The sequence below is a fragment of the Monodon monoceros genome, unplaced genomic scaffold, assembly GCF_005190385.1.
Source record: "Monodon monoceros isolate NGI ecotype Baffin Bay Population unplaced genomic scaffold, NGI_Narwhal_1 Super_Scaffold_11, whole genome shotgun sequence".
In the NCBI taxonomy this organism is placed as follows: Eukaryota; Metazoa; Chordata; class Mammalia; order Artiodactyla; family Monodontidae; genus Monodon; species Monodon monoceros.
Genome location: NW_021703767.1, coordinates 714,504 through 730,949, shown reverse-complemented (window position 1 = coordinate 730,949; position 16,446 = coordinate 714,504). Strand labels below are relative to the sequence as shown.

Sequence of the window (16,446 nt, the reverse complement as noted above, 5' to 3'; positions counted from 1 at the left end):
TGTTGAGTTGTAGAAGTTTTATATATAGTCTGAATATTAATCCCTTCTTAGGTATCTGATTTGCCGATATTTTCTATTATGTCAGTTGTATTTTCACCTTCTTATTAGTGCCCTTTGATGCACAAAAGTCCTTAATTTTGATGAAGTCCAGTTCATCTACTTTTTGGTGTCATATCCATGGAATTATTGCCAAATCCAATGCCATGAAAACTTTTTTTCCAGTGTTTTCTTCAAGATGTTTATCGGTTTAGCTCTTAAGTCTAGGTCTTTGATCTATTTTAAGTTAATTTTTGCATGTGGTGTAAGGTAAGGATACAAGTGCACTCTTTGGTGCGTGCTATCAGTTTTCCTGGCACTGTACGTACAAGACTTCTTTTTTTTTTTTTTGAATTTTATTTATTTTTTTTTTATGCAGCAGGTTCTCATTAGTCATCTATTTTATTCTTATTAGTGTATATATGTCAATCCCAATCTCCCAATTCATCACACCACCACCACTATTCCCCACTTTCCCCGCTTGGTGTCCATACGTTTGTTCTCTACATCTGTAAGACTGTTCTTTTCTAATTGGCAAAAGGGAGCCAGACAATCCCTTGTTCTTCCATTGCTTTCTGATGAGTTCCCACTCGTGACCTTCAGGCCTCTCCGATCCTCCAATCAGTAACACGCTGACCCTTTTCTGCACCAGTGGAGACACCGTCTGCCCCTGTGAAAGAGGGAGGCTTTTGCTCGATGTCACCTTCATGGCGTTTCCTTACATTTCGTATTTTCTCATTTATTTCATTTTGAACCTCAAGGTATTATATGGGTAAGATATTTTAGCTTGAAACAGACTCAGTGATGTAGCTTATTGCGTAAAATGGTTACCTGATTGACATGGAGAAAGACAGAGAAATTTAACATGGGCTTCTCATTATTTTTGGTGCTCTGCCCTCACAATTCCAAATGTTGGATGCTGTTGTAAAGAGCCTTTTAAGGCATCCCTGACAATAACGTGCAGAGGTCGTTACACCTGGACTTGAAAAACAGTAAAGAGGGTATGTTATGAACATGAGTTCTTGTGCCTGGGGATGAAGTTTCCTGTTTGGGCAACAATGTGAATTCAAAAAGTGAAGAGTCAAGAAACTTAGACCAAGGAGAAAATGATGCACTCTGGAAAAGACTAGGTGGACAGATTGCATGCTGAAATGGAAGGGTTCAAGTGAAATGATTATACCAGCTGTAAAGTAGAAAACCAGCAGTGTGTTTAAGTTAATATATAGTTTCATAACTTTTAAAATCAGTATATGTATATATAAATATACTAAATATTACAAGCAGAAAGTTGGCTGTTTCACTTATATTCTCAGAAGTGTATACAGTTTTACCAGGCACTTCTTTTGGACTGCTCATCTGTGCAGTGGAGGCCCCCTGCGGGGCGCGTAAGGCAGGTCCCAGGATGAGCTCTCACTGGCATTTCATCACATCCCACGCGTCTCACCCCTGAATCTTAAGAAATGCTTGCTGCTCTGTTGAACGCAAGAAAGCAGTTCTGTTGAAGCTCAGTCCTGACGGACAAGGTCCTAATCCGTAAGCTCATTTGCCCCCCTGTGTTTTGTGTTTCAGGTCGGTGGGCTCCACGACCAAAGTTGGTCCTCCCGTGAATCGCCGGTTCTGGTTGTGATGCTCTAGGTCACAACGAGTGTGAACACACGCTATCTATGGGCCTGCTCTGACTCGTCCAGCCTGCTTATGGGGGAAGGTGAGTGGCTGGGAAGCGGCCCTTGTCTGCTTGTCTGTTTACCAAGAATGTGTAGCAAAGTCAGACTCACCACGGAACAATGGAATGTGTCTGAAGTGGCACCATGCTGTATTTTACCCTCTTTAGTCCGTGATATGGTGTCAGCCGGGAGTAGTGCCAGGGAGCAAAGATGAGCCATGAAAAAGGAAACTTTAAGAAAGGAAGCTGATGCAATAATGTGATCGGACAGGAACATCATTCCTGATCGGCTCTTGAAAAGGCACGTCTAGAATTTGAAGAAGCAGGTTTAAGCTGAGGCAGAAATGTTTCTCCCTGGCTTTTTCCCTTGAGTTTTTGAGGAACGTGGGATGCCTTTGAACTGTGTTCCCCTATGTGTTCCCTGCTTTCAGGCCTCCGTGGCCTCATTCCACTAGGTGTGGAATCTGAAGAGCTGGCTCTGTGGTCTGCTTGCTTATTGGGTCTGTGAGGGACACTAGCCACACGCAGCGCCCCCTGCTAGCGCTGCAGGAGGCCTGGCCCTGCTGACCGTCCCGCCGTGTGGGTGTGGGTGCAGGAGCCTATGTGCACGTGTGCGGGGGGGGGGGGGGTGCCGGAGCCTGTGTGTCCTGTGTGCCGCTGTGTGCTCCACCCAGCACCCTGAGGTCCGAGTTCTGCCGGGGCTTCAGGGGTCCCGAGCCTGCAGTATCAACTTTGCCTGGCCTCGGTGTCTCACTGTAAATGGAGGCCTCCAAGGTTCCTTGCTCAGCTCTCACGCCTGGTCCTCTCCAGGCCAGTTCTAGTTTATTCACCCGTGCATTTCAGGTTACAAGGGCATTGCCAAAGATTGAAGAGTGCATTCTAGAGTGCCTTATTCACGCGGGGCTGCAGAGGTGGCCACTGAGAAACTGTTTTCAGCTGTGGGAGTTACTAATCCGGGTTCACGACATACACATTGTACAGGTTCCGAGTCAACCTATCTCCCAGGTGGCTGTCAAAGAAACACGTGCATCTTTAAAAAGTCACAAAACTAAATAAGGGGTACAGGGCCCCCTCACCGACTTTATGAAATCTTTCTTCATTCTTCTCCACAGCAGCTTCTCTTCTGCCCTATCCAAATGTTGTCTGTCTGGCTTTGCTTTGCTTTTTTGATTGCAGCTGAGCAGTTTTAGTCCTGTGGTGCTTGACCCAATTCCATAAGCTTGCACGCTGTGTTGTTTGGACCTTTGCTTTGTGCGGAGGAAGGCTAAAATCATTTCAACCTCCAGGTGTCTATTTGTGTGAATGTCAGTGACAGGTCACTTGGCGGTGGCTCTGGTTTTGGACAGGAGCTGGAAGGAATGGCTCCTTCCACACGGCTGGCACGTCCCGGGCTGTTGTCAAGAGCGAGGCTGGTTATGTAAACCAGAGCCGTCTGACTGGGCTTCTTCGGGACCACGTGGAGGTGTAGGACAGGCCCGGACCACCCCCAGGCCAGGCTGCAGCTCAGCAAAGGCGGGGGCCGAGGGACCCCACCAGGCTTTCTGCCTTTCCCCCCAGCCGCCCAGCCCCGCACCGGGGGCCCCTGCCCTGCCTGTGGGCCTGCCCTCTGCCCGGCCACGTTTGCCAGGTGCCCCTGTGCTCCAAGGCCTGAGTGCCTGACCTTGTGTCGGGCACCGGGCAGGCTGCAGGGGTGATGGGTGGAGTCTAGTGAGACAGAGAAGCCCCAGCCGTGGGCAAGAGAGTGAGCGGCCACTTAGCATGGTGAACACGACCCCCCCAAAGCAGGAGGCATAGTGCTCAGCGGTGTGGGTCCCCCCTTTCCGACACCCACGCTGAAACAGCCAGCAGGCACAGCTGGCAAGGCTGTCCTGTCCTGCCCTGGCCTTGTCCCTGCCCCTGGCTGTGGGCTTGTCAGCCCCAGACACCCTGGATGCTGCCATCCTCGGTTCCCCCGACGTTCAGGCTGCGCCTTCTGGCCTCCTGTGTGGTCACCGCGCCCTCAGCTCCTTCTCTTCGGCCCGTGACTCTGGTCCTTCGTGCCCCTCTGCTCGCTGTCCCTTCCCTTGTCACTTCTTCAGGGACGCAGCTCCTCCCCCAGCCACCTGCCCCCGCGCAGAATCAGGCGGGGGGCCTTGGCGGCTCGTCCACCCGCCGTGACCACCCCCACCCTGGCGGCCTCGCGTGGCCGCTCGCTCTCCTTGTACCACTCCTGCCCCCACCAGACCCAAAGGCCAGTGCCCAGTCCTCCCAGCACCCTCCCAGTGGCCGACAGGGGGCCCTCAGCGGCCTGTGCCCTATGACCGTGAGTGAGCCCGAGTGACAGGGCTGCCTTTTCTGTCCCTAACAGAGCTGTTGCGGGGTCTGGACGAGCTGACGGCACAGGACATATGGCGGGGCTCCTGGCATCCTCCTCCCCTGCCCAGCCACTGACGCTGGCATCCCCAGGACGCCGGGCCCAGTGGGCACCGATTACAGGCTGCCCAGTGTGGGTGGGAGCGCAGGGAAGGGCCCCTCCTCGCAGGGTTGCCGCTGGCTGGGTCGGTTTGTCACCCTATCCAGAGCCTCGAGCACGTGTGTCCTTTGACCTTCTGTAAAGAAATACTCTGAGGCAGTAAAAGGCGGAGAGTATTGTTAAAACACTGTTTAATATAACAATTCAAAAACCCAGAATATACGGTCCTTGCAGTTGACTCTATCCTTACGCATGAAAATGCGTAAAATTAAATGCATAAAATCTTATGCATAAAATGGGATACCATGGGGAATTTGATCACTACTGTGTAGATTTAAATATAGTGACATACAAAAATATTTTGTATATAATGTTAAGTGAGAAAAACAGGACAAACTTGGGTGGTTTGGGCCTATTTTTGTTACAAAGTATAATGACACACACCTACTGGAAAAAAGTCTGACGAGGTCGACCTCAAAACACCCCACTCTCACTGGTGGTCTTTCTGGGGGATGAAGTTACAGGGCTTTTGCATTATATGCATTTTCCATTTTTTCCTGTAACGAACAGTCAGGCTGATCTGGCAGGTGCCACCCCGGTTGGCGTCACAAGGTGCCCCGCGCTCTGCGGGCTCTCCCAGTGGGAGCTCGGCACCACCCCCAGCAAAGCCAGGCTCGTCCTCCCGGACAGCGAGTCCTCTCTGCGCCGGAGTTTCCCCACTACCTGGTAGGTGTTTGGCTTTTTCCATTGGCCTGCATCTGATTTCGTGTGAGACGGCGAGAGGTGGAGGTAATAGCACCGTCACAGGGTGACCTCCTGCTGCTTGGTGGCAGTGCCCGCTCTGACCGGGGGGCCAGCTGCGTCCTCCTCGTCCTCTCACGGGTCTGGGTCGGTCCTTCCGTCTCGCTGCCCAGACCAGAGCCCCACCGTCGGGCTCACTCCTCTCAGGACGCGCAGTGCTCAGTGCTGTCTAAGCTCCTGCGCACAGCTGGCTTCCAAGGCAGCACCTAGAAGCCCTGGATCACAAGGGAGAGAAAACTGGGGGAAGGAGAGGGTTTGCCGGTGGTGCCCTTTCAGACGCCTCGTCCTGGTGAGGACCCAGCCCCCGAGCGCGCAGACAGCTGACAGGGGCGGCAATGGCTCGGCTCTGCAGAGCTGTGTTTCGATTGACATGGGCCCGAGGTCTCTGCCCCCCTCCTTTTCCAGGCCTGAGCTGTCGTGGCCGATGTCCCGCAGGCACGGCGGTCTGTGTGGTGGCCCCTGTTGGGGGAAGGCGTCATTAAAATGACAGCGCATCCGCCAGGCACACCCCTCCAACGGAACGAGGGGAGCCAGGAGAAAAGTAGGTCACATGTGCCTGGTCCCATGTCACGAGGTCTCCAACCTGAGGCCAATGGGATCTGTAGCCTCCTCTGGTTTAGAACAAAACGACACTCTAATTTTTCTCCTTTAGCATTTTTATCTTCTCTAAAGGGGGAGAGTGACCATCTGTCTGATAGCCACATCCATCCGGCCCTGCCCGACCACACAGAGTGGCTTTGTTCTGAGGTAAGGGGCTGCGGGCCCGGCCGAGGCCACGCGGAGCCCAGACAGCGGGTATGCAGGGCCGTCCAGCTGGGCTGTGCCCGGTGCTGACGGAGCGGGAGCGTGGGGTCCTCACCGAGAGTTCCAGACGTTCCCCTGGTCTGACAACACGGCTCCTCTTTCAGGATCGGGGTCACTGCTGACACTCCAGTGTTAGTGAGCTATTACGTAGAAAACAAACAGGTCATTTTTCAGCCGTTTGTGCTCCTGGGGCAAGTGTGGGAGTATGATCCTCCCCTCAGAGAGGCTGGTCATCCCCGGGGCCCAGGGCTCTGCTCCCTCTTTGGGACCGGCACCTTCGCTGGGGAATGTCCACCCCTGCGGCGACCAGGTGAGCCGTTGGCATCCACTGGCGTGAAATGCACGTTAGAGTAAGGTCGATGCGTGTGTGTTGCAGCGTGTGGAGCTTGATGCTAGATGAGAAGTAACACCCTCTGTTGTCCCTGGGAGGCCAGTGAGCACGATTCCTGTGTGAGGAAGCAGGGAAAGTCCAGTGTTTAAAAGTGTTTGTAAAACTAACGTGAGTTTTGTAGCTTATAAATAACAAAAATTTTTTTTTTACCTGTCCTGTAAGTGAATCAAAGTATTCCATTAGTTCAGGGTGTCTGATGAAGATATTTTGCGGGTAACGAGTAGAATATAAAATGTTTGCCATATCTGCCATGGGCTGGCCGCTGGTGCGCGCTTAGACAAACTATATGCTCTTGTTAGGATGTCCTGGGAAAAAAGCGTTTCCAGAGTGGTTTGCCAGAAACCAAAGTTGTATGGTATTTGATTTAGTGTGTTCTACTGGAGAAAAGGGTCTTGCTTTTCAGAAATAAAATATTTAAAATGTGTGTCTTAGCAGGCTTTCCAGGACACAGGTCTATAGCCAAGTCCATAGAAGCGAACGTGGACGCTGTGATGATTAACTCCCCACATGTGAGATGTAAAAACAACAGTTGCACCCTTGGTAACAAAATAAGATTTTCCCTTGTAGAAATGTTAGGCATTCAGGGTGATACCCAATTCCTTCCAACTGCAGCCTTTGAAAGAGTCTCGTGAACTATATCTAAAGGGCTCTTTACCCATTTTGCAATCTTGAAGAAAGGGAAATTTTTCTACTATTTCCTTAAGCTAGGGCAGGAATTTTCAATCTTTCTTGTATTTATGATTCTAAACGCTTCCTTTGTGCCTGGGAAAGTGCCCAGTATTTCAATGCAGTTTTCACATTGTCTCCTTTTCCTGTTCCACCTGTACGTCCTCACGGCTGGGACGATGGCTCAGTCATTGTGTGGGTAGCAGGTTCATGTGCGTCCATGTAAAGTATGCCCCATAATTGGCTCTGGGGGGCAACAAGACTTGGAAGTAAACCTGCACCCCGGCCAGTGTTAGGAGCACTGACTTGCCCTTTTTTACCAGCGGAATAGAAGATTGTTTTTCCAGAAACAACACAATCTCAGAGGAAGGTGCCCTAAGCAGAGGGCCAGTCTCTGTCCCCGGCCCCCCCGGCCCCCCTCGCAGGCTCCTGACGGCCAGGAGCTCGACCTTGTGCTTCACGTTGGCCTGGGCCGGTCTCTGACGGACATTCTTGGCTTTCGGTCTGGCCTCGTCTGAGGACCAAAAGGACTGCGGGAGGAGCTGGGCCGCCTTCTGCACGCATACCCCGGGCCACCCCGCCAGTGCCCCACTGTCTCTGCGAGGCCCCCGCTCTGTGGAAGGAGGCGCGGAAAGCCACCGCTGTGAAGGGCACGTCGCCGGGCCCAGCAGCTTCAGGAAGGTTTGGGGTCCTGCGCGCCCCCGGGGCTGGAGCCTTTGAAGAGCCGTCTTGTCTCTGGCCGAGGGGGGGCTTCAGAGATCGGGGTCTGAGGACGGGCAGACCGTCGGGGTGGAGCCAGTGCTCCAGGCGGACCCCTGGGAAGGGCCCAGCTCCTTCTCCGGGGCATGCCCGTGCCGCTCTAGGGGACGGTGCCCGTCAGTGCTTCTCCGAGAGGGTCCTAACCCCCGCCACCAGCTGAGAACCTTCTGGAGAGGCAGTCTTGTCTACCCCCACCCGACCGCCTGAGTCAGGAGCTCTGGGCTGAGCCTGGTTCTGTGATCCACAGAACCTTCCTGGGGACGCTGGTGCTCGTGAGTGTGAGAGCCGCAGGCGGCGCCACGCAGGAGCCAACGGGCAGACGGCGTTCGGCGGTGTTGGTGCCTGCGGCTGGGTGGGCACGGGGAAGGTCACAGCCGAGCCGTGTGTGTCCTGTTCCCCGCGTGTGACCTGGCAGCGGAGTCTCTTGTCCTGAGGGAAACGGGGTCTGTTCCCAGTGTGCCCTTCCCGCACGGAGACCCCACTGCTAACAGTCTTGCCCGCAGCACGGAAACCAGAGGAGACGTGGCCGCCCCTGCTGCCCAGGCTGAGCCCCAGGCGGCGGCCGGCGGCAGGAGGATGGGAGGGACAGCCCTGGGCCTCCGGGAACTCAGGGACCGGCGGGGGCAGGGCCGAGGCTGGGCTCACTCCCCAAGCGGGCAGCCCCCGCCCCGAGGGGGGGGGGTATCGTTAAGAACAATCCAGAAGAAGGCAAGAAAGGAGAGGGAAAGAAACCTGTATAAAAACACACCGCCGGGCAGGAGTAAGGAAACCGGTGATGGATGTCGGTGGAGGAGACTGGTCTGGAGGGAGGTGGGTCTGTTTTGTTTGCTTTAACAGAAGTGGTAGAACAGAAAGACTATTCAGTAAATGGTGTTGGGTCCATCAGCTATCTATTAAAAGAAGCTGAACACCAAGTCAGAGCTTGACCTCACATCAAACACAGATGCCTCTGCACCAAGATGATGAGCTGAAGGACTCAGACAGGACGTGTGGCAACTTGGAAACGGCCTTTTCCGGGGACGGGCACCCCACAGGCGCTGGGCCCAGGAGGCACCGAGGGCCTTGCTCCCAACGGGAGGCCGATGCCCCGTGACAGAAGGGTCAGTCTCGCGTGACCGTGTTTGCACCCTGAAGTCCCACTCGGGGCGGGGAGGAGCGACAGAGCACCCACCTGCCTTGCTTAGAGCTCAGACACCCCCAGGGACCTTGGTGGGAGGGGGGCTGCCCCCAAAGTGCGCCCTGGGCACTAAGCAAGCTCTCCAGCTGGGGCTGAGCCGTGATGCGGAGTTGTTCCTTGTCCTGAGTTGGTGGTCACACCTCCCGGTAAGTGTGGGTGTGAAATCCAGCTGTGATTTAAGCTTTGCGTGTTTTACAGCCTCTAAATCGTACTGCTTTTAAAGTCAAGCCGAGACGCACACACGTGCTGTGATGTTTATGCAAAAGGTCACGTGTGTCCCTAGGAAATGCTCAGGACAGGGCCCAACAACAGCGACCCCCCCCAGGGGTGGGGTTCAGTCTGCTCTGAGGCAGTTGTTTCCCAGCCCCTGGGATCCTGTGTCCCTGTCACCCTCGCACCTCGAGGTTTAAATTGCCACAGAGCCTCCCGAGTGGCATCTGGGGGCCCGTGGGTGGCCGGACAGCTGGTGTCAGCTGGTGACACCCTCGGCTCCAGAGGTCCCTGCCTCAGACTGGGCTGGGCAGGCAGGGAAGGGGCAGGGCCCTGTCCCCGGACTGTGTCCGCAGCCTGCCTCCGGGACAGCCACCTGGCCTGGCCTCCAGAAGCATGGCGAGCTGACCGCCCGGGCCCAGAGCATCACCACTGTCCCCGTCCCCCAAGCTCAGCCCCCAGTCAGCAAGGACCCGGTGCCGGTGCTGAGGAAATGGGCGAGGGATGCCGGGACGCGGAGGCAGTGCCCACAGGCTTCGCAGGCCGCGCCCTGTCGGGACCCTCGGGGGGGGGGGGGGGGGGGGGGGGGCCCGGGGGGCGGGGGGGGGCCCCCGCCCGTTTTCGGCGCCGCCCCGGGGGCCCCCCGGGGGGGGGGGGGGGGGGCGGGGTCGGCTCCGGCAGCTCGGTGGAGTCCTCTGTCCTGTTCAGCTCAGGTCCTGCTGCCCCCAGCCCTTGTCTCGCGAAGCTCGTGTGACCCACTTCTTCCCGGCCAAGGTCGGGAGCTAGAGCCCGCTTGGGTGCTGTGCGGGTTACCTGCGCCGTGTCTGTACTTGGCTTTACACATCGCCTTTGTGTTTGGGAGGTGGGAACGGGGAGCCCCCTCCCGTGCACGCGCCTGCCTGTGCTCCCCCAGCACAGCTCAGAGAGCACGCCAGGCCTTGCAGGGAGTGAACCGCGCAGGGCTTGCGGGATTAACGGGCCATCAGAGGATGGAAGTCCAGGGGATTAAATACATCAGAGCATCGGCTGGGGGGGTGGAGGGGCCACTGGCGGTTCTGCCCCCCGGGCTGCTCTCATCTGGAGGCCAAGGTGACCCTGGATCTTTTTAGGAAAGAGAAGCCGCCCTCTCGACAGGGGAACCCCGTTGGCACCTGGGGCACCCTCACCCGGGCAGCCCTGGGGAGACAGCACCCAGAAAAGGGCCCAGCTCCTGGGAGGGCTGGGTCCTCATGTTTCTGGTTCCCCCCACCCCACCCCCGCTCTGGCCTCGGGCCTCCTGCCCTCAGCATCCTTCCCCGCCTGCTCTCCAGGGTCCCGACGGGGTCCTGAAGATGGGGGTGGTGCTGCCCTGAGGGAACCTGTGTGGCGGGGAGGCCGAGCTCCTGGTGTGAACTGGTGGGAGGTGGGTTTCCCAGGACAGGCCCCCCTCCTCGGAGCCTGCAGAGGAGGGATGGCTCTGGGGGCGTTTCTCTGAGGACATTTTTCAGGCAAGTCCTGGACTGGCCAGCCTGCCTGCCGCCCAGGGAGCGGCCCTGGGACGGGTCGAGGGCACTCTTTGGGCCCCTGGTTACTAAGTGGAGTCTGTTCCTGTCGGGCAGTGGGGCCCTGCTCTGTTCTTGCCTTGTGACGGACGCCACCTCAAATCCGAGATGAGCTCCGGGAGGGAACCCCGACCAGAGTGCCCCCAACCAGGCTTTTTCCTCATAACTGGTTGGGTTTTACTTCTCCTTAAAAATCTCATGAGCTCAACTAATCTTGGCCTCTTTTGCTTTTCACGCTAACAGGGCAACACCCTTTCTTTGGTTATGTTTATCTAAAATTATTCCCTGATTCCCGCATTTTTCTTGGTATAAATTATCCTCTATGTCCCTTTGTTGTAACAGAAGCTGGAAATAAGAGCTCTGTGTCCCCCTTTTCCCCAGTGAAAAATGGCGCCCGGGGCACAAGCTTGAAACCAGTGCTTTGCTTTTTTGGGGCAGATGGTCTTGACCATACTCAAGGCGCTTCTCCTGTCCTGTGTTGCCAGGGAGGCTGTGCAGTACGTTCAGTGCCTCCCAGCACCTGCCTCGGGGCTGGGGCCCAGCTCTGCACTTCCCAGCTTGAGGCCTCGGCTCGTTGTGGCCTCCTGCCCCCAGCCCCCTGCCTGCCCCCAGCCCCCGCCCCGCATCCGGTCTGTGAGCTGGAGGGGCACTTCCTGGCGGGGCTGCAGGGAGGACTGTGCCTACCACACGGTAAACGTCGTATCAGCTTTAGGTATTGGTATTGGTATTGTTTGTGTGACTGTTTGACTTACTAATCTTTTAGTTTATTAGTCACGTTGACAGGACTCCCGGTGTTAAATTACTGTCTATCCCAGGTGCACACCTCACTGAGGTATTGTGATTAGTAGTCCGCCAACATCGCCGATTCTGTGTGTTAACATTGGACTCAGAGCTCCTAGCGGACCAGAGGCTGGAACTACTGGCCCGCGGCAGGACCGGTTCCCCAGTGACGGGCCTGCTGCCTGCATGACTGCGGCTGTGCCTCCGCCTTGGGGGCTCCCAGGGGCTCTGCCTGGGCTGCGCCTGCCTCTACACTCCGTGCTGTGCTGCGCACCCGGCTCATCCTGATGTCCTGGGCGGACGCCCACCACACACACGTGCAGGGACACGTCGCCAGATGGTGGGGTGGATAAGCACGGCTCCATCCCTGCCGTTTCCCTCCTGCCGGCCTCCAGTCCGCTGCACTGGGCCAAGTCGCGCAACATCAGAAAACTCAAGCTGTTCTTGGACCGACGCCTGCAGAGCACCAAGTCTGCAGGCCCAAGGGGCGGGCTCCGTGCGCTCCTGCCCTGGTCTCCAACTTCTCCTGACGCGCGGCTCGCCTGCACTTGGCGCCCCGTCTAAGTGTCCCATCCCCCGTCCAGGGCGAAGGCAGGAGGGAGGCCGCCCACGCTCCCCTTGGGGACCGTTCCCCAGCCTCTGGACCTTCACATCCCATTGGCCCGGAGGCCGTGAGCGACTGTCCTCTCCTCTCCAGAAGAGGCGCTTTCGGCTCTCTGACCTACTTGGAGCACACGGCCGAGGGGCGGGGGAGGGACCGAACGTGGACTCAGCCTTTTGGACGGCCAGCGGACCAGCCTGCAGCTTGTTTGTCCATCAAACTGAGCCCCTGGAGGGTGAGGGATGCTCCTTGCTTGGTCCTGCATCCCCAGCACAGGCCCCTGCTAGGAACCGAGTGTTAGATGGACGGTCCCTGCCGTGGTCAGCCTCCCACTGTGGCCCAAGGGTCCAGGGAAGGCAAACGGTGCACAGACAGGCTGAGCACCTGCTGTGTGCAGTGGCCGGCGCACAGAGAAGTCAGGCTCCGGGAGCCACGGCCCCGGAGGGTCAAGTTCACACCCAGGCCTCACCGCAGGACCAGAGTCGGGTCCGAGGGAGTCCCACCATCTCCGCAACAGAGGTGTTATTAATCTTGAAATGGGGTGTTTGAAATAATCGGAATGTTTGCAAGCCGTACGCTCTGATGTAGGTGACACCCTAGACCCTGGGCACTTCCCCAGATGTAGGACAGGAGTATCCCTGGGTGAAGCCCACACCTTCCCAGCAGGAGGAAAGACCCGCGCTCCACGGCCTCTGGAGCAGGGAAGGAGGTGAGCAGGCAGCCAGCCTCCCAGCCTGGCACGTTTGTCTGTCCGGACACCTGAGTGAGGAGCCGGCAGGCTGTGTGCAGCGCTCGCTGAAGTCAGGTTGTGTCGGCTCGAGTCTTTCTAACGTTACCTGAGACCGGCAAGAGCATTTTCCTGCAGAAGTCTCCCCTCCTCCCCAGCCTCAAGGACATGCTCCACACTGTGCGTCCTCCAGGAGCCAAAAGCAGCCAAGAAGCTCCATGGGTTTGTGCAGTCCTGGCCTCCTGCGGCTTGATGGGGCAGTGAGCTGTTAAACAGGATAAATCAAGTGTGCGGGCCCTCCCCCCACAGGGCCCCTCCACGGTCTCTCCCCGGCACAGCTGAGGCCCTGGGTGTAGCTCTGAACAAAGCACAGCTAACGGGGCAGAGCCGCCGTGCGCTCGCCACAGCCGTGCGGGCCTCAGATGGCACTTGGCTGGTGGGACTTCTCCAGCTCCCGTCTCTGGGCGAGAAATCTCGCGCTGACGCGTGCTGCACCTGTAGGCAGTGTGACTTCTGTAAAAGGGCTTCTGCTTTACTGTCCAAGTCTACTGGCCCTCCCCCGAGGAGAGTGCCTCAGGGCTCGGGCATCACATGCCACGTCCACGTCTCCCTTCTTCACATCTGAAGCAAATGCTGTCAATGGCATATGTTTGAGTAGTTCACAGTCTGCGGTCAGGCGCATGAGCTCTGGAGCCAACTTGTGGTCACTCAGTGTTGTGGGACTCATATGTAAAGCAGGGCTGGGACTGGCCCTCCTGTGTTAGGACAGAGTGCATTTGCATAAGTGCAAGCCTGTGTACCGTGTGCGGTTGGCTGCACGTTATAGCTACATGTCTTCTTAGGACAGTAGTTATTGTACTAGGACTCCTTTGATTTGAATATTCCTTTAAAAAAGAATGATTGGAAAATTTGCTTTATCAGAATTTCACTAAGTAGTACTGGTTATAAATAGATTTTGCCAATTGGATCAGTATAAAAGATCAAATGAGGTTTTGGTTCTGGAGCAATGGCGTAAGCAACACCTACCAACTCACATCATAGTTACTGGTGAAAAGCTACTGCTTTCCCCCTAAAATCATCAACAAGACAAGGGTGTCTGCCCTCACCACTCCTGCTGAACAGAGGACACAGCTCTAGCTAGTTCAGTATGACAAGTAAATAAAAGAAAAGGCATACAGATTGGAAAGGAAGAAATGAACCGTTTCTATTTGTAAAAAAACATGATTGTCTACCTCGAAAATCCCATTAAGGCTACCAAAAAAACTCCTGGAACTAGTAATAATTAGCAAGTTGTTAAGAAAGCAAGGTCTACATACAAAAGTCAATATTGTTCTATACACCATCAATGAACAATCAGAAACCAGAACTCAAAACACACCATTTACAGGAACTCCAAAGAGTTATATACTTGCTATACGTGTAACAAAATATGCACAGCATTTGTGTGCTGAAAACTAGAAAATACTGATGAGAGAAATCAAAGATCTAAATAAGAGACCTCCGTGTTCACAGCCGGGACACTCAACATACGGTGCCAATGCTTCCAAGTGGGTCTGCAGGTTTAATGCAGCTCCTGTCAGAGTCCCGGCAGGACTGTTTGTAGATGCAAACAAGATGATTTTTAAATTTATATGAAAACACAGAGGAACTAGTTAAACCAAGAGAATGTTTTAAGAGATTGAAGTTGGAGTAATTTTATGTCACCATAATGCTGCAGTAATCCAGACATTGTGGTATTGGTGGATGGATAGGCACTTACGTAATCAAACAGGATAGAGTCAAGAACACACCCACACACATATGGACAACTGATTTTTGACAAAGGTAATAAAGCAATTTAATACAGAAAGGGCAGTCTTTTCAAAACGTGGTGTTGAAACAATTGGCTAATGCATAAAACAAAACAAAACAAAAAAACCCTTGAACTTCACACCTTACATAAAATTAACTCAAAATGGATCAAATATCCAAATGTAAAATCTAAAATTATAACCTATTTAGGAGAAAATATAGGAAAAGAAGGCTCGCTCATAAAAGATAAAAAAATTAAACAAAAGTCATAGAAGATAAAATTGAGAACTTGTATTTCCTCACAATTAGAAGCATTTGCTTCATGAAAGATCCTGTTAAGATATGAAAAGACAAACCAGAGGCTCAGAGACAATCGTTGTAAATCACAGATCCAGCAAAAGGCTGTGTCCACAGCATAAAGGCCAAGCCCTTTAACCTCCATGCAAAGAAAACAAGACAGTCCAGTTAGAAGATGGACAAAAGACCTGAGCACACACTTCTCCAAACAGGGTGAAGGGATGGGAAATACGCACCTGGCTGGGTGTTCAGCACCATTCGCTGTCAGGAGAAAGCAGATTCAGTAGCAAGGAGACGTCACCACCGTCTATAAAAATGGCTGAAGTAAAACACTGACACTCCCAAGTGCTGACGGGAACAGAGTGCTGGGTCTGTCTTGCCCTGGGCAGGGGCGTGGTGGGGGGGGCGGTTGGAGGGGTGGAAAACGGCACAGCTGCTCCCGCAAATAATTTGCCAGTTTCTTAAGAAGTTAAAGGTGTACTTAACATATGATTCTATGATCACAGCCGCGCTTTGCTGTGCCCCTGAAACCGCCACAACATTGTTCATCGGCTATACTCCATATAAAATAAAACGTTAAAAAATATCACAGTCCTGGGTGTTTATCACAGAAAAATGCAACCTCGTGTTCACACAAAAACGTGCACCCTGTTGTTGCCAGCTGCTTTATTTGTAATCCACCAGAGCCGAAACCAACCCAGATATCCTTCATGGGGTAACTGCATGCACAAGTCGTGGTGCAGCCATGCCCCCCAGCCACCAAGATGAACAGACTTCTGTTAGGTACAGCAACTTGGGCTCTAGACCTCAAGAGCAGTATTATGCTGAGTGCATTTGTTTGATTGGATTTATATGAAGTTCTTGAAATGATACAATTGTAGCGACATAGAACAGATCAGGGCTTGCCTAGGAGAGTGAGAGGCTATGAAGGGACCACCTACAGAGCTCTGCATGGTGGTCCCACTTGTGTGCGTGGTTAGGGAAATCTACACACGTGATAAAATTTCATAGACCCATACACCAAAAGAAGGGCGTGTACAGACTGGGGCCACTTAGGTAATAGTGTTTGACCAGCGTCCCTTACTGGTTTTGCTAATGCACTGCAGTTATGTCAAATGGAAGCTGGCTGAAGGGTACACGGAAACTCTGTATTATTTTTGCAGCTACTCATGAATCTAAAATTATTTCATAATTATACAACACACACGTATAATACACATACACAGACATTAGAGTTGACAGTTATTAAATCTGAAATATAAGAAGTAAATTGTGTAAACAGATGTTAAAAGTAAGAGACGGTCAGAGTGGAAAAAAAAGCAAGATCAATCTGTGCAGCCAGCAAGACACCAACATGAAATCTAGTGCTCTTGGCAGGTTGACAGAAAAAGATACGTCACGTTAACACTGATCGAAACCAGGCTGGAGTGACTACACTAATGTCAGAAGAAGGAGGCTTCTGGACGAGACGGTGACTGGGGTAGGAAGGACATTGTGTGAATGTAAAACGGTTGATTCTCCAGGGAGACACATCAGCCCCAGATGTACACACGTCACCTAACAGAGCCTCAAAACACACGAAACAGAACCTGATAGAACAGAGAGGAGGATAAATTCACAATTGTAGTTGGAGATCCAACTGCGCTTTCAGTGACTGACGGGACAAGTGGCCTTGCAGGACGCCACACCTGGCCGCAGGAGGGACATGTTCGTGGCACACAGGGTGTTCCCAAGGTGGACCGTGCTCTGT

At 53.9% G+C, this 16,446-nt stretch overlaps 1 protein-coding gene across 6 annotated transcripts in view; it reads left to right on the top strand.

The window, feature by feature from the left end:
• PCBP3 (poly(rC) binding protein 3) overlaps nucleotides 1–16,446 on the top strand; it is a 213,571-nt gene that overhangs the window by 157,722 nt on the left and 39,403 nt on the right. For 5 of the 6 annotated variants that reach the window (XM_029214237.1, XM_029214236.1, XM_029214233.1 and 2 more), the window contains one exon: nucleotides 1,606–1,741. In XM_029214237.1, coding sequence (XP_029070070.1) covers nucleotides 1,732–1,741 — 10 coding nt within the window. In that variant the 5' untranslated portion in view covers nucleotides 1,606–1,731. Of the gene's footprint in view, nucleotides 1–1,605; nucleotides 1,742–5,520; nucleotides 5,700–16,446 lie in introns of those variants that run through there. The other variant, XM_029214238.1, reaches the window with a different exon arrangement.